The 23,007-nt window shown below is 40.2% G+C and overlaps 1 protein-coding gene across 1 annotated transcript in view; it reads left to right on the forward strand.

Moving 5' to 3' along the window:
• The window catches only part of ankrd31 (ankyrin repeat domain 31), a 53,689-nt gene extending 30,691 nt beyond the window's left edge, over window positions 1–22,998 (forward strand). The window contains exons 9-21 of the mRNA XM_077230990.1: window positions 1,406–1,548; window positions 1,647–1,791; window positions 1,897–1,973; window positions 2,075–2,198; window positions 17,606–17,691; window positions 17,784–19,308; window positions 19,450–19,605; window positions 19,687–19,829; window positions 20,235–20,487; window positions 20,887–21,005; window positions 21,115–21,261; window positions 21,461–21,584; window positions 22,674–22,998. Of these exons, the coding sequence (XP_077087105.1) occupies window positions 1,406–1,548; window positions 1,647–1,791; window positions 1,897–1,973; window positions 2,075–2,198; window positions 17,606–17,691; window positions 17,784–19,308; window positions 19,450–19,605; window positions 19,687–19,829; window positions 20,235–20,487; window positions 20,887–21,005; window positions 21,115–21,261; window positions 21,461–21,584; window positions 22,674–22,816 (3,185 nt within the window). The 3' untranslated portion in view covers window positions 22,817–22,998. The remainder of the gene's footprint in view (window positions 1–1,405; window positions 1,549–1,646; window positions 1,792–1,896; window positions 1,974–2,074; window positions 2,199–17,605; window positions 17,692–17,783; window positions 19,309–19,449; window positions 19,606–19,686; window positions 19,830–20,234; window positions 20,488–20,886; window positions 21,006–21,114; window positions 21,262–21,460; window positions 21,585–22,673) is intronic.
• Window positions 22,999–23,007: the final 9 nt, after the last annotated feature.

A 23,007-nucleotide genomic window follows, 5' to 3' on the forward strand; every position in this document is an offset into this window, starting at 1 on the left:
GGCGGAAGAAAGGGAAGATGTTCAAACCTCAAGTTGATTTTAAAATCCCAATACTTTGCTGGATAAGACGTTGCTCGCTTGTGATGCAAGATCGCGTCGTGGTCACCACTTTGTAAGGCCGTCTAACTCGATCCAATGGCGGTAATCGAATTAGCGGTGAAGGTCTTTGCGTGTTACTGTCTTTTCTCGCGGCAAAGTATTTTTGGTTAAATGCAATACATTTTCTCATATGTATTTTCTCGTTATTTCATCTGACTCCATGAATGAAAAGGCTTTAATGATATCTGTGCATCATTAAATGTGAGCGAATGTTTTACTATTCTTTTAAACTCTTGAATGAGTTTAAAAGAACAGTTCATTCTTCTGTTCTTCTGTTCATCACTGTTCATTATTTTCCTTAATGTAATGATAAAAATTAAACTTTCATATATTTTAGATTCATTGCACACCAACTGAAATATTTCAGGTCTTTTATTGTTTTAATACTGATGATTTTGGCATACAACTCATGAAAACCCAAAATTCCTATCTAAAAAAATTAGCATATTTCATCCGACCAGTAAAAGAAGTGTTTTTAATACAAAAAAAGTCAACCTTCAAATAATTATGTTCAGTTATGCACTCATTACTTGGTCGGGAATCCTTTTGCAGAAATGACTGCTTCAATGCGGTGTGGCATGGAGGCAATCAGCCTGTGGCACTGCTGAGGTGTTATGGAGGCCCAGGATGCTTCGATAGCGGCCTTAAGCTCATCCAGAGTGTTGGGTCTTGTGTATCTCAACTTTCTCTTCACAATATCCCACAGATTCTCTATGGGGTTCAGGTCAGGAGAGTTGGCAGGCCAATTGAGCACAGTAATACCATGGTCAGTAAACCATTTACCAGTGGTTTTGGCACTGTGTGCAGGTGCCAGGTAGTGCTGAAAAATGAAAAGCATGAAGTGCTCCAAAATCTCCTGATAGCTAGCTGCATTGACCCTGCCCTTGATAAAACACAGTGGACCAAGTGTGTGTGTGTGTGTGTGTGTGTGTGTGTGTGTGTGTGTGTGTGTGTGTGTGTGTGTGTGTGTGTGTGTGTGTGTGTGTGTGTGTGTGTGTGTGTGTGTGTGTGTGTGTGTGTGTGTGTGTCATACACTGAAACGCAAATTTAGCTGCAGCCAAGTTGGGTCGCGACCCACATTTTAATAGCTCTTGTTACGAATCTGAGTTTCGCATAATCACAAAAAAAAAAAACTTAATTCTGTATTGCAAAATAAGGTGGAAAGGATTTCACTCTTTTCCTCGAATCCTCCCACAAGCTTTTTTTGACACGCTGGTTGTACACAAATGGTCGAAGTTAGCACATATTTCCACCTGATGGCATTGTGGACCAACATTTCTCAACTTAATGATCTATTAATTGTTAGGCTGGACTCCACTCCATGAGGCAGTGTACAGAAACAACTATGACTTGACAGAAATTTTACTTGAAGCTGGAGCCCTAGTCAACTGCAGAGGAGATAATGGAATTACACCTTTACATGACGCCATACACTGTCAGTATTACAAGGTGTGTAAATTGCATTCAATGGTTAACTATTATTATTAAAAATATGCCTATAAAATACAGACTGTGATAGTTATTATATTGAATACATATGCTTACAGATAATAGATCTACTTCTGAAGTATGGTGCTAATCTATTATCAAAGTGTGACAGAGGGAAGACTCCTATGGACATGACCACAGACAGATCTTTGGACATATTGTTGGAGAAATACCTGGAAAAGCCTAAAATAAACCCTTTTACAGGTGTATACTCTTTACATACACAAATCAGATTTTTCCTACAATAAAAAAAAAATCTTATTTTATTTATTTATTTATTTATTTTATTTTTGCTTTATTTTGGAATAGCTGAAAATCCACCCAGAACCACTAATTCACCATTTAATCCAGATATGAGCAAAATAATCAACCAGAACTCCGTCACAGTAAGTTAAATGTGATACATCATTAAATAAAATATCCGCTGAAACTGATCATTACATGATCTGATTACTGATCAGTTACTTTTGTTTCATTTAATTTTCAGGACACAAGAGCTCCTCTTCAGATATCAACTGTCGAAGGAACTGCTGATAAAAGTGAGCATGAAAGCAGCCTGCAGTCTTGTGAAGCTGAACCCATTCCTGGTCCAAGCAGAGAACAACCAAACTGTGATCCATCCAAGATGTTTCAGGCCCCTTTCAAAGGTTCTCCCCTATATTAGTCAAGGGTTGTGGGAACTAGATATGTCTCAGCAGTAAATGTCCACCCTTCAAGAGTGTCATCTAGTCACTGTAGCCCCTTTCACACAGCGCGTTGATCCCGGGAAATTGCCAGAACTCCTTCTGTGTGAACGCAAACACGACAAAACAAAACAACAAAAGCCGTAATCATTGCCGTGTCGTAATGATGGTGCTGAAGCCGGGATCGTTCGCCAGCGTGAAACGGTACTTAATGCGCTAGTTTATGATCGAATCAGAGAAAAAAATGCACAAGCGTGGCAACTCATAAGGAAACTATAGACGCTGCTGAGACATTACATGTCACATCAATGTCACGTGTCTTGACGGGATTTTTATGGGTTGTGTGTGAACGCACTCTCTGATTCCGAAAAATCACTGGCAGTGTGAATGAACCAAAGTAAAACGAACACGGGTCAAATCCCAGGTCACTTAATCTGTGTATTTTCCGGTGTCTCTGTGTGAAAGGGGCTTGTGATGAACACAACATTTACCCGACGGTGAAATACACATATGTAAAAATTCAATTAATGTGTTATTTTCTAAGTTAGTTCAAGTTAGCCATCTTAAATTAGGACAAAGTTTATCAGATTATTTTTTTCATCTGATATGAATCTGATTTCCATTTGATATGTTTAGGTAGTGTGGAATTATTAGTGCTGATGCTGCAGAGCTGAATGTATCAATGAGCTGACACATTAGTTTTTAGAGGGTGTCAAATGTAAAATTCATCCTCATGGAGTAAGGCAATGACTATTTTGACAAATTTGATTTTCATGTGAACTGCAATAACGACTCGTAAACAATAATGTATTTTTATGTACCAAATGAGTGACAAAATCCACCTCAGCATCTCTCATATTTAGTTGACAATGTTAAAACTGCGCATTAGAAAGCAACAGCATTTTCAAATTGAGCCATGTTTTACCCAAGCTCTGCTGCCAACAGCTTTATTTACTAAAATGAGTCCCTTATGTCCTTGGACCACATATATAAGAGAAAATGTTAGTTTAAATGTTACCTTGAGGAAACATATAATCAAAAACAGTTACTCCTTTTTTGGCATTTTTGCTATTTATTAGATTGTACAGGCTGAAGTAGAAACAGAAACAATAATGAGGAAGGAGATAAAGGAACAGGAAAAGGAAAGGAGCAAAAGCTTTTACTCAAACTCGTTTCACCCCAAGGTGCTACTGCACAATATGTTGGCGCACTGCGTGACCTGTGATGGGTGCACAAAAGTTTAGCCTGAGTTAAGGCTTGGTTGTCTAACACTCTTGTCATTTAGGGATACATGTATATTATAGTCAGAGTTGGGAGGGTTAATTTAAAAATTAATTCCATTACAGTTGGCCACGTGATTCATGACTGGCAACATAATCAGCTGTCAATTAGAGATACGCAGATCAGTTAAAGGGTCATGAATCCCCCCTCTTTCAGCTGAAGTCTAGCTCACAATCTTTTTGAAAAATGCAACTTAAATGGGCATGGATGGCTGTGAGTAGAAGGGAGGGAGTGGGTGTGGTGTGATATGGCACGTCAGGGGAAAGGGGGAACTGTCATCGCCAGTGGCCCATGCATATCGACTGTCACTAAAAATCAGTGTTAAAACATGAGGAAATGCTAGATTTTTTTATTGCTGGCAAAGTTAAAGTCTAATGAAATACACTGACACTTTATTATTGTCCTTTCAAAAGTAACTGAATGCCCTGCTACATATATTAGCCTATATTAATCATAATTGTATTTAAAACATATTAATGTACATGTCTAATTATAATGTCAGAAAAATATAGTTGTTTATATACACACTATAAATGCATATATTTCAAAATAATTTATTTTCCGCTTAAAAAAAGTTCTGTGCATAGCCTAGATCTATGCGCCCCCTGAACCCCAATGACATATATATTTAATTACACAAATTAAGCATACAATTGAGGTATTATCGAAATATTTAAAATTTTGATAACGAGTGCTTATTTAACAAAAGGCAAGTAAACGATCAGGGTTTCATTTTAGACACACACATACCTCTGAAGGGATAGAAATGTCCTCGGGACTTGGTACCGCATTACTCGCAAGACGTAACTTGCATTGGTCATCGACAAGGCCGAAGTCCACCATTCTCCAGTTCTCGAAGCTCTCTCTGAAAAATGAAAATGTTTGCTGCCCACATATAATTTAGATGTGTCCGTGGTTGATGGCCAACCGCCCGCCCGGAGCCAGAGTCTAGACCTGGCAGCATCGCGAGGAAACATATTCAACGCACTTGAACTTCTGCACCACGAAAACAAACACTTGCGTCCCATGATTGATTGGCTCTCTCATCTACTACGCGACATCACAGTTTGACATGTCTGCTGTCATTGGAAAGATCCATGTGGTGTCATGAATAATTAAGAGACAATGTCTTCTCATAGGATATAAAAACTCAGTCTTATTAATAATTATGAGACACCGATGAGTCATCAAAGCACTAACAGTGCTCTCCCACGTCACAGCCTGTGATGTGGACATGATGATTTTAAACCCGGAAGACGAAAAAAACTAAAATGTAACCATTTTCACCCTACTATTAAATCTAACAGATGCTAACATTGTCTTCAATGGTGTTCAACACACATACCTCTGTTAAAATCTTATAAAATTTGGTTTAGGGTTTCATTTAGAGACCTGCACTCCCGCGGGACTACCACGGGACCCAGCGCAACCGAGTGCGGCTCGGGACAATATTTGATGGGTGAATGCTGGTGCGGGCGGCAAGATATTATTGTGTGCGGGTTGCGGGAAAATAAAATTATTTGCGGGAAATATAGAACAAAATAAAATAACTAGAAACAATTAAACCGTTATTTATCTAATGCGCAAGCAACAAGTAGCCTATAACTAAAATAAAAACGATTTACAGGCACAAGGTCGGAAGCTAACTCTCGCATGGTTCATAGGCGCAGAACAGCCAAGCCTACCACACAGAGGCAAAATGTCTGCACCGCATGACTCAGGTGGATCGTTTACTGCTACAGATATTAGTTCGTTATTAAAGAAAGGAACATGCAAAACTACAAAACCAAACAAATGAAAATCTGAGATTTGGAAATGTTTTTCAGTAGTATGCGACAGCGATGGAAAGCACCTTCCTTTTGCGAGCTGTGACAAATGCAGCAAAATACTCACATACAGCGGACACAAGTCTGGAAGTTCAGGTCTGAAGCGTCATGTGTGCACCGTTTTGAAATGCCAAACTTCCCTGAAGTTTACCGCAAGTCAGTCGAAAGTGTCAAGAAATCCAGGTTTATTATTAATATATAATTTATTAGGCTATACTATAATTATTATGGTATATTTTTATTTATTTACATTTCTTACTTTTTTTTTTACTGTATTTCTATGTTCTAAGTTCATGTTCATCCATTGAATTAAACGCAAATAAAACGAAACATTTGTTTATTTTCCGTTTCTTTTTTTTTAATTTATATTCAACAAGGGAGCAAGTGAAAAAATAACAGAGTAGCAGACAGAATATGCAATGTATTTAAAAAAAAAAACTACTTATACGTTTAATCGTGGGATTTTGCGGGCGGGAGCGAGACGAAACTTGATTGTTGCGGGCGGGAGAAAATAACATATATTTTTGCGGGAGAGGGACAAAATCTTGCGGGCGGGAGCGGGAAAATCCGTCCCGCACAGGTCTCTAGTTTCATGACCCTTTAATATCAACCGAATTTGCTGTTAATATAAATCATCCACTCCAACCTATGATTTTCTCTAATTAAGATATCTGAATCCGATCGTCACATTACAATTATTCTAATTCTCGGTGTTAAGCATGATGATAAGGTAACATGTTACACTGAAGTAGGCTGCTTTTAAACTAACTAAACTAACGTCTCAGGTTACGTATGTAACCCTTGTTCCCTGATAGGGAACGAGACGCTGCGTTTTAGACGCGGTGGGAACGCTCTGCGTGATACGTCATGTAGCACGTGTAAAATCAGGTGACGTCATAGACCAGGAAACTATAAAGCAGCCCTGAAATCAGACCGCGACAGCTTCTGAAAAACCTGAAGCAAGTCGATCAGGGCATGCAGGAAGTATGGCAGGCAAACGCAGCGTCTCGTTCCCTATCAGGGAACCAGGGTTACATACGTAACCTGAGACGTTCCCTTTCAAGGGAACTCGAGCTGCGTTTGAGACGCGGTGGGAACCCTATACCCACTACGCCATAGTGACAAATGCCCGTTCTGTGTGAAGTCCTGCGCACACTAAGAAGCAAGCAACCTCGCCCCAGGAGTGGAGAGGTCAAGGTCATAAAACCTGACAAATGTAAGCGGAGAGGACCATTCTTCCACATTACACACGTCAAGAAGGGAAACTCCCGAAATTAAGGCCATAGAGGCCGCCAAACTCGGAGTAGAATGGGCCCGTACAGCCATAGGTGAAGGCCGTCCGGCCGCTTCATAAGCCAATGAAATAGCCTCGACTATCCATTTACTCATCACCTGTTTAGATGCAGGGCATCCTCTCTTGAGTGACCCAAAACAAACAAATAATTGCTCAGATTTACGCCACAGAGCAGCTCTCTGAACGTAGGCATCTAAAGCCCGGACTGGACATAACAGGTTAAGCTGTTCCTGATCTGGGGTATTAAAGGGAGGAGGATAAAAGGCCTGCCGCACTATTGGGCCCCCAACATTTAGTGGGACCTTAGGAATATAACCCGGTCTAGGGTAGAGGAATGCATTCACCATACCAGGTGCAAATTCCAGACATGAAGGAGCAACCGACAGAGCATGTAAATCACCCATTCTCTTGATAGACGAAATAGCAAGGAGAAATAAAGTCTTTAGAGTGAGGAATTTTTCTGAAACCTCCTCGATGGGCTCGAAAGGAGCCAAGGCCAGAACCTCAAGTACAATGGCCAAATCCCTAGCCGGTGCTCTAGATTGCAGTGCAGGCCTGAGCCTCAATGTACCACGGAGAAAACAAATAATAAGAGGATCTCTCCCAAAAGAAGCCCCGAGAGGGGTGATAAGCAGATATAGCCGCTACGAACACCTTTAAGGTGGAGGGAGATAATCCAGCAGAGAAACCGTCTTGAGGAAATCGAGAACTGTACCAACCGGGCAGTTAACAAGATTTTAAAAAAAACGTTCTCCACGCCATGTAGAGAACAGTTTCCATTTCAATTTACATAGTTTTCTCGTGGAAGGAGCTCTGGATTGAAGGAGGTTCTCAACGACCTCAGTCGAGAGACCGGATTCTATGAGCTGGGCCCCCTCAGAGGCCAAGCCCACCGTTTCCACAACTCCGTTTAACCCTTTCCTATTATGTGCAGGACCCATAGAGAAATATTTGGCAGAAGTTTCCACGCTGCCAGAAATTCCGATAAGGGAACCAGTCTCTCGAGACTGGCCTCTGGATTTGATTGAACAATCATTTCGGCACCCTGAAGCGGCGAACCGGCAGGGAACAACCGAACTGACCGTTCTACAACCCTCCTCAGAGGATTGCACGGGGACGCTGACACCTCGGCGCCCTGAAGCGGCGAACCGGCAGGGAACAACCGAACTGGCAGCGCTGCGACCCTCCTCAGAGAGTCGCACCCCAGGTAGAACTCCCGGGAGCATTGATATCGGGGGCTTGACTAAAGATCTCCCATAGAAGCTCCGCCACCTCGGGGTGAAGTCTCCATTCCCCGGGCCTCAGCCCCTGCCTCAACAGGATATCTGCTCTGATATACGAGATCGTCAGTGTGTTGTCCGGACCATCCGCCGAGCGACCACTCATGATCACTCCCGACTTGTGAGGGAAGCATACGTCGATAGCATTATGCGTTGACAAGAAACCCCCAACACTGGGCCTGGGCGAGGAACCAAGGTTCTTCCACATGACCGAGGCACGTAGGCATAGCCGCGTGACCTTGATCATGCGAAAACGGATTTCACCTCAGAGAAAACCCCTTGGTCCTGAGACCCAGAGTCTGAAACTGTTTCACAGTTGTGACTGGCCTAGATAAACCCTAGATAAACCCATATTACACCTAGAAAAATGGTCCTCTGAGCTGGGAGGATCACACTCTTCTGGCGTTGAGTGGCAACCCCAACATCTTTAAATGAGACAGAACGACATCTCGATGCCGAACTGCCATATGCTCAAATTGAGCTAGGATCAACCAATCGTCGATATAATATAATACGCGAATGCCCTGGAGTCTCAAAGGAGCCAGAGCTGCATGCACGCATTTTGTAAAGGTGCGGGGTGATAAACCTAGGCCAAATGGAAGAACCCGATACTGGTATGCTTCGCCCCCGTTTTTAAAGCGAACCTCAGGAACTTCCTGTGATGAGGATGGATAGATACTTGGAAGTACGCGTCCTTCAAGTCTACTGAGACAAACCAGTCCTCGGACTGAATCTGTGATACAATCTGTTTGAGTGTAAGCATTCTGAACTTGAGTTTCTGAACTCTGCTGTTTAAATGGCGCAGATCTAGAATAGAACGCAACCCTCCATCCTTCTTTGAAACAATGAAGTAACGGCTGTAAAACCCTGACTCTCTTCTGGGGGGAGAAACCCTTTTTATAGCTCCTTTTTGAAGAAGTGTCATTACTTCCTGCTCCATAACCAGAGCCTGCTGTGAGCCCACTACCGTAGGGAGGACCCCCTGAAATCTGGGCGGACGAGAACCGAGCTGAATTCTGTAACCCTTTTCTATTATGTGCAGGACCCATAGAGAAAATATTTGGCAGAAGTTTCCACGCTGCCAGAAATTCAGATAAGGGAACCAGTCTCTCGAGACTGGCCTCTGGATTTGATTGAACAATCATTTCGGTGCCCTGAAGCGGCGAACCGGCAGGGAACAACCGAACTGACCGTTCTACAACCCTCCTCGGAGGATTGCACGGGGACGCTGACACCTCGGCGCCCTGAAGCGGCGAACCGGCAGGGAACAACCGAACTGGCAGCGCTGCGACCCTCCTCAGAGAGTCGCACCCCAGTGGGCGCCGAGGAGAAACGATTTCTCAAAACCTTCCCTCCTTTTTCTTTCGGCAGGACTTCTTGTCTAAGCTTTATTAGAGATGACTAGCTTAGTTCCTACGACCCTCCTCGGAGGATCGTAGGAAAAAGCAGGCACCTCGGCACCCTGAAACGGCGAACCGGCAGGGAGACCGAACTGACTGCTCTACGACCCTCCTCGGAGGATCGTATGGGGACGCTGACACCTCGGTGCCCTGAACGGCGAGCCGGCAGGGAACAACCGAACTGGCAGCGCTGCGACCCTCCTCAGAGAGTCGCACCCCAGAGGGCGCCGAGGAGAAACAATTTCTCAAAACCGTCCTTACCCTGGAGGGGACCACCCTTAGAAGCCTGATAGCCTCGGCATCAGGTCTTCTTTTTTTTTTTTTTGCACTCTATGCCAGTTTCAGGAACATAGATTGGTGAGGAAGAAACCTCTGGAATGCCGCTGAAAGGTTTAGTTTTCTTGAAAGCGGAGCGTCCAGAAGAACAGACATTTTTATCTTTCTATATTTTTATATCAGAAAAACGTATACATATAAACATATATATATATATATATATATATATATATATATTCTCGAATATATTCTCGAATAGAGTCAATGCTGACATCCTCACATTCATCTATGTCCTTAAATACTTTACCCACCAGTACTGCCTCATAAAATTTATTTATTATTAAAGATGGCTGGTGGGTAACGTCGGGGTTAAAAAGTGATGACGCCGACTCGGGAGAGAGAAAGCTCGCAAGCGTCTCTATAATCCAAGGCACTGTCATACCATGATACTTAATATCCATAACATTACTCTAGTTAGACGTTTGGGTATTAAACACATAAAATAGAAACCGGTTTATTCCACGATCTCGACACCTCAGTGTGGAGATAGGCAAAAACCAGTAGTCCCAGACGAGGAGGCTGAGATACAGAGTTTTCCTGTTTTTTAGATATATTTCATCTAATAAACTCTTTTTATTGTCGCGGTCTGATTTCAGGGCTGCTTTATAGTTTCCTGGTCTATGACGTCACCTATGTCGTAGTGGGCTTCCATTGGACTGACGCAGCTGGAGTTCCCTTGAAAGGGAACTGGATTTAGACATTATGAGTATATTGTCAAATACATACAGCTCTTCACAGCCGTCACATATCCATCACTTGACTCGTCCTGGTTAACCATTTGAGTAAAATGCTCCCACATAGTACCTTTCTTTCCTTTTATGTTTTCAATTCTCCTTTTCAAAATTTCTCTCTGATCTATTTTGCCTCCATTGCTGCTTAAACTGCGTAGCTTAATGAGAGTCTGATAAAAGTAGTAAAATTAGTAATTAGCAAATTAGTGTTTGATAAAAAAAATTATCTTTAAACACGTTAATATTTCCATCATTATGTTGAAAAACATTCTTATCAGAATAATTTCTGTTTAGCGTGTGTATATTTTTAGAAAGCTATTAAATTAAGCAATAAAGCAATAGTTTTTTTTCCCTTTGTGTTTTCTATGACCACTTGGAGGTGATCTAGGCTACGGGGGCCCATTAGTGCACAACACAACGAAATTTAAAAAGCAAGCATAAGTTCACAACACAACGAAGTAAAGCCACAAACCAACGGAAATGCTTGCGACCACTAGAGGGCTCTCGGAGCAAGGTAAATATAGTTTTTCTTGTCACTGTTCTATAGAGGCGGTCTTACAAAGATATCAATACCACGATTAGTTTTAACAGTATGTAACCATTGTATATCGAAATGAAATATTACTTCAAAATCATCTACATGCATTACAGCTGCGTATTTATACTCAAGAATACTTTTACCCGCTACCACGGTGCATGATGCCTAAGGGAACGTCTACCAATTTCACCAAATTGTTAAAACATTTAATTTAATATAATATTTATATATATTACATTTAATATTCAACAATATTATTGATCTGCCTGCATTTACTCCATTATATGAGAACTGAACTGAGCTGTTTTCTCCAGAGCAGCTATATATATATATATATATATATATATATATAGCTGCTTTTATATATATATATATATATATATATATATATAAATTAACTAAATTAATAAATTTTTTACAACAATAATTAACCATCACTGAACTTACTTAAGTTAGTCTATGACGCTATTTTTTCTTCAGAAACAAACTTTGTTGCATTATTTTCCTGTTATCACTGTAAAGCTGCTTTGAAACGATCTGTATTGTAAAAAGCACTATATAAATAAAGGTGACTTGACTTGAATATAATTTGATTAAAAAAAACTCCTCTGGTGAATTACAGTAACCTTTTTATAAAAATAATTGTTTACTGTACATGCATGGTGGTATTGGCACAATTTCACCTGTAATAAGTCAGTCTTACCAATAGGGACCTACTTCAAACTTTGGAACATGAAAAAACCATAGACTGTAAAAAAATATGGACGTAGTGTCCATGACGTCACCCGTAGGTTTCTGAAGAGCGTGTTTGAAGCCTAAAGTGGGCGGAGTCGCTCGTCGCCATCTTGGAAGCGCGTCACAGTGCGTCACTCCCGGATAAACGAAAATGGGCAAAAAGGCGGGACGTGGGTGGAGTTGAGGTGCCTGGATGCTGAAACTACGCCCCCCTAGCTCGACGTGACCGAGTTTGCTCAGGCTAAGCTAATGTGCTACTGGCCTCGCGCTAAAGTGACAGCTGTCTTGAAGAAGTAGACCTAAAGCCAATAGTTTAAGTTCATGTTTTTGCCCTTTGAAAGACTATAATAGTTAAAAGACATAACTAACCGTGAGACTGTGTATTGTGATGCATTATTATTCTCATGCAGTAACTTACAATATTTGCTCTGAGCGTGTATGTGAGTGTGACAGTGATTCATGCGCATACATGTCAGTCAGCGCGGCATCACACGTCAAGTTCGTAGAGAGCTTTATTCAGTCCATTTTCAATTCTGATAGATATTACCTAAGAAGTTCAAGTAATGCACTAGAAATCCGAGCTCATTTAAGGGACGAAGAGAAAGCACTGACACCTGCAGGATTTCATCTGACGTTACTTTTTATTGAACACTAAAAAGTTAAATAATCTTACTATAGTCTTTCTGCTACGTAAGATCAACGGCACCGCAGAACGAGTGTGGTCTCTAGATCTTAGACGTTTTTAAATCTGAACTCCAAAAAGCAATGATATTGTCAGACATCCATGAGTGCATGTTCACAGAGTAAAGCAACTGAAAAACAGCGCTGGTTGTTCTCTCGATACTCGACAACGATGGAATCCAACGGCGTGGGCGAAGGTATAAGGGCGGCGTGTAATAAACTATGAAATAATCCCCCAAAAAGTACAAACATGGCAGAGATGACAAGTTCAGCAGCTGGAATCAGTTGAGGTGACATGATGGCTAACAGGGAGCAGACAAACGGGCTAGTAACAGCAGCGGCAATCCACCTGTCACTCAAGTAGCCACGCCCTTGATTATGCAGCATTTTAAGGCTTAATATAATTTAAACCGATGAGTTCTAAAAAAAATTCACCCTCTTAAAAGTTGTTATGAAGGGCAAAATTAGCTGTATAGACCAAAACAACTTAGGACACCAGGCTGTAACATATTGTTTTCTGCGGTAAAGTTGGGCATTTTAACATGGCGGAGATACAGATTTGACTCACTTTTGCTGCCAGCCTCAAGCGGCCAGGCGATGAATTGCCGTTTAATTCACTTCCGTGTTGGTTTCAAGAGAGAGACAGGGAGGTTGCCGCTTGGAAAAAACCCTTTAGGTGAATTACAGTCATTTTTTTATTTAAAAAAAACAAATTGTGTACTGTGCATAAAGGGAGCTATTTGCGCAATTTCCCCAAAGAAAAAACCCTTTTGTTTTATTACAGTACTTTTTTTACTGTAAATACATGAAGGGAGGTATTGGTAAAGAGTCACTTGTAGTAAGTCAGTCTTACCAATACAATCAAGCTTTGGATTTTGAACATGTATGTTTTTAAATGTTAAAAGTAATTTTAACTAATACAAATTATACGTTTTAACCACTTGGTGGAATTGGTAGACGTTCCCTTAGGCATCATGCGCCATGGTAGCACGTCAGAACAAAACACATATAAATATGCAGCTATAATGCATATTACATTATTATTACATAATATTGCATAATAATGTAATGCATAATTTCATGTCGATATACAATGGTTACATACTGTTAAAACTAATCGTGGTGTTGATATATTTTTAAGACTGCCGACTCTATAGAACAGTGGAAAGGAAACCTAACTTGACCATGCTCTAGTGGTCACTGGTCAGGAACATTTCCGTTGTTGTGGCTTTATTTCGTTGTGTTGTGGGTGGCTTATTTCCGTTGTGGTGTGGCTTGTTTCCGTTGTGGTGTGAACTTATGTTTGCTTTTTAAATTTCGTTGTGTTGTGCACCGTACTAGGCATATGTCTTCCTTGATTGGTTTTCCCTGAAGAGATATACATTGTTGTTAAAAACAAAAGTAAAAGAATGACGCTCGATCGTTGCATTATACCGTGAAACGAGAGTTCTGTGTTTTTACTAAATTCATGATTTATTTCTCATTGGCCCGCGGCCCACCTGCAATTAATTGGAATGTTATTTTTTTATTACTTGGCCCACCTGATTATCCGCAGTCTCCACAGATATAGTCGCAACCCGCACATCACTATTGTCATTTTAGAATTATGTCAAAATACTAATTTATTCAGTTCAAAGTAAAACCATTGTAATCCTGATTGTATTTTCATTTTTTACAAAACGTAACTGTAATCTGATTACTTTTCTTATGTAACTAACGAATTATAGTTACCAGTTTTTTGTATCTTGATTCCGTAACACCGTTATATGTATTTCGTTACTCCCTAACACTGACTATTATCTAAATATGAATGGAAATGTGCAGTTCAGTCTGAATTGGGGTGTTGTGTGTCCTCATTTCCCAGTGGAACCATCACCTCAGACTTGCAGCAATGTACTGTGTCTTGTGAGAGACCAAGGACAGGACTTCTGTAGACAGGGTCCCTCTCCGGTTCACGATCCAGAGAGTGAGGGATCAGACACCTCCAGCTGCCTAGACAGTGATGTTACAGTGGACTATATCGAAGATAATTCATCATCACCAGAGCATTGGACTCTATGTGCCACTCAAGATTTCTCTGGTTCCTAGAGCACTAGAGATGTTTCTGTGGATTGTCAAATACTGTATCTGTAAGTTCATTTAGTTGACATTTGACACTTAAAATATTGGGTTATTTTGGGGAAATTAGTTATCTTGTTGTTTTTACATCATTTGGGCTGTATTCTATTTGTAATAATACATGCTTTGGTGGAAGTGATGTCATCGCCTTAGTAGTCAATTACAAAATGTATAGACATCTGGTATATGTTCAAAGTGTTGCAGTTTTCCTTATGAATTTGCAGCTGTTATTTAAAATTTACAGTGAATGTCCAGCCAGAATTTAAAAATTGTATGCTAATTACATTTGTTTTGTTATATGAAGTAAGCAGTGTTATACAAGAATGCAATTAAAATATGTAATAGCAGATCTACAATATTTTCATTTGTTTGGAATTTATGACACAATGTAGATGTTCCTTTGATTTAAACAGATGTCTCCTGAAAATGTTTCTTTGTAAGCACACAATACAACAGTTTTAGGGGGAAATTATTTTTTGCCTTTATTTTTTATTTTTTTAAGGCTGTCAATGTTAATGCATTATCAGTTGCGATTAATTCAAAATCATTAATACATTAAAATAATTTAATGCAAATAAATTACTTAACCACGTGAAATTGCATCATTAAATGTTTTATTAACAAAGTTTGGGAGAAGCACGTTCAGATAATTAACTTTATTGTCAATAACTCGCAGGCAACTCTCAAACCAGCGCATTCTTGCTTATCTCTGCTTTTGACTTCAAAGTTTGTCAAGCCATTTGACTGTGGGAGCGATACACACAATTCTATGATATTACATATCAAATGAAGTGACGGGAAGGCCAAGTATGGTAACCCATACTCAGAATTTGTCCTCTGCATTAGAGTTCTTGACGGGACCCGCGGGTTCGGGACGAGTTCGGGTCGAAAATCTAAGCAAATGACTCAGGTCGGGTCGGACCTCGGACTTAATCTTTTCCGCTCAGTGAAAAAAATTTTTTATTTATCATCGCTGCTGTTCACCGTATAGAAAGTCTGGCTGCTGCGTGCAACGTGCATCGCGGGGGCAGACCTGACGCCGCTGCGTGCACGCCTTTAGCCTGGAGAAGAAGATGGAGTTGGTGAAAAGTAAACTTGCCGCAGGTGAATTCACCGTCGCTACTACAGGAGTGGGAAAATCAGAGGTCTGGAAAGTGTTTGGAGCGGTGCTGGATTCTGATGATGGAAATTCTACAGGCTATGTGCAATGCTCAAAATGCAAGATGCTGATGAAATATGACAGCAAAAAAACAGGGTCGTCCAGAAGATTTTTATTTGAGGCATATTTAGTATATAGTCTATTTATATATTTAAAGTTTTTTTCAGTTGTTTTTATTGTTTGTAGGCTATTGTTAAAAGACGTGAACATTAAAGGTTGATTTGAATTCCCGTCTGCTGATCATGATAATACGTGTATGAGAAAAAAAGAAGAAAAAAAGAAAATCGGCCGCGGGCCGGGTTCGGGCAGATAATTCATGTTGATGTGTCGGGTTACATCAGGTCCGGGCTTTAAAAGCCACGGGCCGGGTCGGGTCGGGTTGTAATTTTCAGGCCCGTTGAGAACTCTACTCTGCATTTAACCCATCCAAGTTAGTGCACACACACACACTTCAAGCCAGTAAACACTCACACGCTTCAAGCCAGTAAACACACACACCTGAAGCAGTGAGCAGCCATTCACTGTGGCACCCGGGGAGAAAATAGGGGTTAGGTGCCTTGCTTAAGTCGTTTCCTGCCGGTATTGAGAATCAAACCAGCAATTCATCTCGAACTCTTGAACCATTAGGCCACAACTTCCCCAATGTGGAAATACGGAAGAAATGAATACTCACAGAATTTTATGTGGGCAGAGGAGGCGGTTTATTTTATAACATCCGCCTCAACTCTTTCCGCATATACTTTAATCCTTTAGAAATAGACATCCACAAAAGGATCTCATTCAGGAGGAAGCGGAAGCCGAAGCGCCAATTGCTTCCTCAACATGAAACCAATGGAGCTAACAGGGAAAGCATTAAGAAGGGAAACTGTCCTGTCAAACTCATCCACCAGTTTTATGCCCGCAGTCCCCACGATCAGAACTACTGTGCTGCCATGCCTCATACATAAACGGCTCCCTCAAGAGCTCACTCTTACTCTTACATTGGCAGGCGATATCTTCACACACACACTTGAACTAGCAGATCCTGAAGACAAAAAAGCAATGACGTCTAAGGCAGGCACCCTTTTATACTCACGGGTGGTCCATGTGACTTCATAGGGCTGCCATCTGCCAATCAATTGGTGTGTTTCCACACATGCTTCATGCCTGGGGAAGTTCCCATAGCTTCAACGTCACGACTCAGTGTTGAGTTCCCTCAAAAGGGAAACAGGCTGGTTACATCAGAAATGGCAGAGAGAACAGAAACTCAAGTTGCGTTTTCAGTGAATTATTCATTCCAGTGTGTGTTTCATTTTAAAACACGAGCTCTGTCATATTCTGTCATTGTTTCTGAAGTGCACAAACCCTCACGTATTGCGCTGTTTTAAATACAGACTGTATGGAACGCCAAAACATCCTACCGATGTATGGCCAGATGATACGCAAACTACGTTTCTCGGCTGGAGAAAACAAACCATTAAGAATGCGTGAGTCCGTTACATTGATGCGCATACATAGGGTTCTGTTCGGTATTGCAACTTGACTTAAATAAGTACTTTGAGGTTGCACTGTACACATACCACACACTGAGTTCTGAAAAGTTTTTTTAAAGGGTGCTTTGGTGTGCATCCATTTATGAAGTATATGGGCTTCTTGTATAATTTGGTTATTTGGTGTCCTTTTAGATTTTCCAAGTGTCCTTTTTTTTTAAAGACACCTACATTTACCTTGAAAAAAGCTTGCAGAAAATACAGTTTCCTGAGAATCACCCTTCAATCTGATGGTCTACTATTCTGTATATAGCAAATGATGACAAAATGACCATGTTAAACAAAATAAATGATGTATGCTTAATTTCATGATAAATGTGCGATTAATCGTACATTGGGGTGTGATGAATCGCGATTAAAAAAATTTAATATATTGACAGCCCTATTTTTTATTCTATCTTTATTTGTTTCTATGTATTATTCTTAGGGGGGGCTGGTGAAACTCTGATGAATGATGCCAATTCAGTAGCTGAGGAGCCAAGCTCACGTTCTTTCCATGACCACAGCTATTCCGTGAGTGGTTTCTTTTAAACCAAAGTCTGTCATTTGAATTTTTCATTGTAATCCAAAACTGATCTACATTTTTATTTCATGGACTCTTTCAGATGACTGATAAGGGAAATCCAAATCATACCACAATTGGAGATTCATATAATGTTCTCCCTGCTAAAGCCATGTCACCAGGAAAGAGGGTATTGAAAGGTTGTCAAGACAGTTATGGGGCTGATATTAATTATGATGATGACTCTGCCATGGCTAAGAAACGGATCAAAAGAACAACATATAACAATCAAATACAAAATGATTTTTTGGATTACTTGCTCAACTTTGATCTGAAACATGTTTTTGAAATTGTAAAAGATATTGATCGCCCCTCACTTCAACAAAATGAAGATGCAAGCAAAGATGAACAGTCAGCTCTTGATGTTTACCAAAAGGTTCCATCTGAAACAGTGCTTATTTCTGACACCAACAATGAAAGCAGTCAAGAATGTAGCATTTCTTTACTGTCCCCTCATTTAAATGAACTAATTGACTCATGTTTACAAGGTAAATTCGAGGAGGACGTTAATGTACATTTATCTAGAGCAATGGTGGAATCACCATTACAGAGTGAGGAACTGTTTGACTCGAGCAGCTCTGCTTCACTGCCTCTGCTTATGGCCAAAATCCATAATCAAGGATTAACCTGCAGTCCGGAGTTTTCAGAAATAAATGAACCATTAGAGGAATTTGACACAACCAACAAACAACTGGCAGATACTGGAACATCAAAAGGACCATTTGTGCAATCAACCAGCCCTACCATTGAGTCCATTTATGTGGATAGGCCATCTGGATGGTCAAAAAACTATGTAAACACACCACATAATGACTTGACGCAATTCAGCCTTCAAGAACTGCATTTTCCTAATAGACTGTTTCTAGAGAAGCCTCTAAATCAGGATGAAGAAACAGACATGGTCACTGTTCAAAACCAGCAGGGGGTGGTAGAGATAAAAGAGACAGCACTTAGCACTAGCGAGACTCAAATGAGTAAGAGCTACACTGAAAATCCTGGCCAGGAATATGAAAAGCTGGAAGGTGACACATTGATTTTAAATGCGAAAGATCTCATCGATGGACCTAAAGCAGAACCACATTCATCCTGCAGGGGGGCAGTTAATGAGCTAGAGATTGACGTTCATGAAGTTCATGCTGATGCATGTGCTGTTTCACCAATCTTTTCCTGTGCCAGAGTAGATGTTGAACATCCTGAAAATTCTCACAGGGCTGATTTTATTGTTGAGGGTGATCCGTTTAAAAATTCAGTTGATTCAGACTGCACTGTTGTGGAATGGTCCGACGCTATTGACATTCAGGATGTGGCCGTCACATCAATTCAGCCTAAAGTCTCTGGTTGTGAAGAGAGGCATAGTGAAAAGGAAGCAGAGAACATGGAGGGTACACCAGACACAGTGGCCTCAGTGAGTGTTTTAAGTCCGCTTCTTCCTGACAATTTGTGCGCCCATCCATCACTGGAAAACACTGAAGAAAAAGCACATTCAAAACAGGATCCACACATTGCTCTTGAAATCAATGGGCTTTTCAACACAGGTGAACTAACAAGTAAGAAAAAGATGTCCAAATGACAGAAAAAGCGGTTTAGGAAAAAAAAATTGCAACGAAAAAATGACCCAGATGCATTAAATACAGGTAATTCCAGTTAATCATAAGTATTATCATCACAATTTAGAGCATGTTACTTAATATATTGCTATTTCTCAACAGTATCAAAGAAGGTCGTGCAGATTTCCCTGAAATCTCTCCAGAAGACAAATGGTTTTGGAGAGACTCGTCTTCACCGGGCATGCATAAGTGGAGACCTGCAACTGGTCAAAGGCTTGATAGAAGCTGGGATAAATGTTAATGTAACAGATAATGCAGGTTGGAAAATCCTTGCCTTGTTATGTCTTCATTATTACCTTTGATCTATTTAATGCTTACAAAATGTCTTGGTGTGGACAGGATGGACCGCCCTTCATGAGGCCTGTTCTAGATGTTTTGTAGATGTGGTGGAGCTGCTCTTGGAAGCAGGTGCCGATGTCACCAGCAGAGGGATAAATGGATGTAACCCACTGCATGATGCTGTTCAATCAGGCACATATGAGGTGGCTTCTATACAGTATTTCTGTAATGATCCGTAACATTTTAAAATGTCAGAATACTTCACTTTTTTTAGTAAGGTGGTCAAAGGGTAGTTCCCCCAAAAATTTTAATTCTGTCATCATTTACTCACTTTCATGCTGTTATGCATGTTTTCATACAGTGATCGTTGGCTGTTGGGCTATATTAAAGTAACCCATGCAACTCATGCACTAGATTATTCTGAAGCCAATATGACTACCTGTGTTATAGCCAGAATTATGTAATTGCAACTGAACATCTACTATTCCAGTATTATTCTCTACACTTTCAAACCATTTCACCACCTCATTCACACCATTAGTGTGTACTAAAATGTGAATGCATTTTCAAAAGCAGTTAAAGTTCTGATCTTGATGTTTTATGCATAGATCGTGATGCTTCTCCTTCAGTTTGGCTCAAGCCCTCATGACAAGAATATGCTGGGACAGAGTGCTGTAGACCTCGCAGCACATGAAAGCGTCAAAGAGCTGCTTTTGACATTTAAAGGACCTTTTCGTAAACCTGCCCGGACAACTGGCACTTCCAAACAAGGACCTCAGTTTTTGGCTGTAGAGCATATGCAGCCAGGTGAAAGTCTCTGCATAGAAGAAGCAGTCAAGCAACAGGAGAGGACATCAGCTTGTAAGTGTTTTCTTTTCTCATTAGATTGTATTGCGTTTTTCGTTGCTAGGATGTGTACTGTGCTAAACCAACTGAGACTTGTTACAGCACTTGTATACTGTTGCCCTCTTGTTGGTCTGATCCCTTCTATCGTTCTCCTCATAGCTTTGGATAAAAGCGTCTGCTAAATTATTAAATGTAAATGTAGAAGATACTGAGAAAGAGCAAAAATGGCTTATTTTTTAAAGAGATAGGTCACAGAAAAGTATCAATTCTGTCATCATTTACTTACCCTAATGTTGTTCCAAATCTGACTTTCTTCAGTGAAACGCAAAAAGTTTTTTGGGGTTTGTTTTGGGGTTCATGGATATGGTTAATACATGTGTATTAAGTTTATTTATGTACCGTTGTCCTCAACAGATCAGTGTTTACAGTCAGCAGGACCAAAGATTGATTTTAGTAGCAATAGGAAGTTGACCTGCCTTTTAAGAGATGGAATCATTCGACATGGGGATGATAATTTAGAAATGACACTTAAGGTACAGTACTTAATAAAAAATTTGTGCTGTTCAAGACGTTGCCATTAGACCATTTCAAAGTTAGTTTGGTGACTTTTATAGGATTTTTAAAGCTCTGATTGAAATGTAGGGTTGTAGCCACAAGGCCTCTCTTTTGGAAAATGGATCTATCAGAGATGCCAGTGGGAGAGTCTTCCTTCTTCCAGAACAATGGGTTGAATCAGTCCCAGAGAGTCAATCCATAGTTCCTGTTACGTCAGATTTTGCCTGGAAAAAGGTAGGCCTACAAGACAGCCGTTTGAAGTGTTAGGCTAATATCTGCAATTAGATTTCTGATGCATGGCTAAAATTGCAAAGCAATCATAAGACAATAAAACTGTCTAATGTGAATACTCTCACTAATGTGAGCTCAGTACTTTTATGGTTTAGTAGTGGCCGTGAAACCACATCCGTTTTTGTTACAACTTTTTTTACAGGTTATGTATCAATCAAAGTCACTGTGGAATTACATTTCAAATGATTTGAATAGAAAGAAAACACCCAAGAGATTAGCAGAGCCCCAGTGTTGCAACGCCAGTACACCAGAACATGCTGTAAAAGGTTTGTCAGCTAAGTTACTCAATCATGAACCAGACTCACTATTCCTAGTTCCCTAACCACATGACAGACTATTATAAGAAAATAATTTACAGTAAGGTCAGATTTTCAGTTTCATACATCCTGAAAATGTTTCAAACATATTTTTTAAAAGATTATTACAAAAACATAAACAAGCAGGATCTGTGGCATGCCGTCAGCTACCACCGAAACTCCCAACAATTGTTGACAGAAATCTCCATACAATGTACAATGTATTCTCTTGTATTTATGTTTATATATAAATATATATATGTTATGTGCAAGGGTTAAATTGGGATGTTTATATATAAATATATATATATGTTATGTGCAAGGGTTAAATTGGGATGTTTATATATAAATATATATATGTTATGTGCAAGGGTTAAATTGGGATGTTTAGTGTGTGTGTGTGTGTGTGTGTGTGTGTGTGTGTGTGTGTGTGTGTGTGTGTGTGTGTGTGTGTGTGTGTGTGTGTGTGTGTGTGTGTGTGTGTGTGTGTGTGTGTGTGTGTGTGTGTGTGTGTGCTGAAACGACAGTAAATGGTGTGCCTAACTGTTGGTGACATTCAGGAAGACAGCACTCTTGGTTGTGTGATGTTGCATAACTGTATCATATAAAACTCCACATTTTCAATTGTTACCGCAGTATGTTAACTGGGTTTCTTTGTGTGTGCTGTGCGCATTTGTTTCCTCGAGCGGATGCGCGAGCCTCAACACCGCAACCTTGTTGTCAGTACATTATACTCATATTATATACAGTACACGAGAGTCATTCTCGTATTTTGTGTTATTTTTTGGTATTGATGTTTCAATCAGACTTGTCCGGCTGGGCAAGAAAAAACTTGTTTCACTTGCCCATTCAAAAAATCCACAATGTCTAGCCCTGGTAAATCTAAGTGTCTGGGTTCAGCCCAGGACAGCCCTGGCCCAATTTAACCCCTGGTTACGTGGTAACAGCATGCCATAAATGTTTTCTAAATTAAAAATACCTTTGGAAATATGAATGTAATTTATGTAACTAATACTATTTTCTTCATTAAGTCATTCATTTATTCATTTTGTTCTATAGAACCATCCAGAAATGACGTAGGCCTATTCATGAACATCAGGTCGATTCATTTGGTCAGCGATGAGGAGTTTTTTCCAAGCCATATGACGAACAGATACTGGGACTTATTCGCACAGAGTGAGGAGTGGAGCTTTGATACTTAGTTGCTTGTGTAGCGCAAGCTCTAAGAGCATCAAGAGAAGATCGTTCTAGTGTTAAAGAATGTTTGTTTCAAACGTTTATAAAGTGTAAAAGTGTTCTTTTTTCACTGTTGAATATGTACACCGATCAGTTTCAATGATAAGTTGATGATCTTGATATTAAAATAAAAATACACATTACCCTTTACTTTTGT

This window comes from Siphateles boraxobius, unplaced genomic scaffold, assembly GCF_051911475.1.
Source record: "Siphateles boraxobius isolate OS27281-9 unplaced genomic scaffold, OSU_SipBor_1 16, whole genome shotgun sequence".
In the NCBI taxonomy this organism is placed as follows: Eukaryota; Metazoa; Chordata; class Actinopteri; order Cypriniformes; family Leuciscidae; genus Siphateles; species Siphateles boraxobius.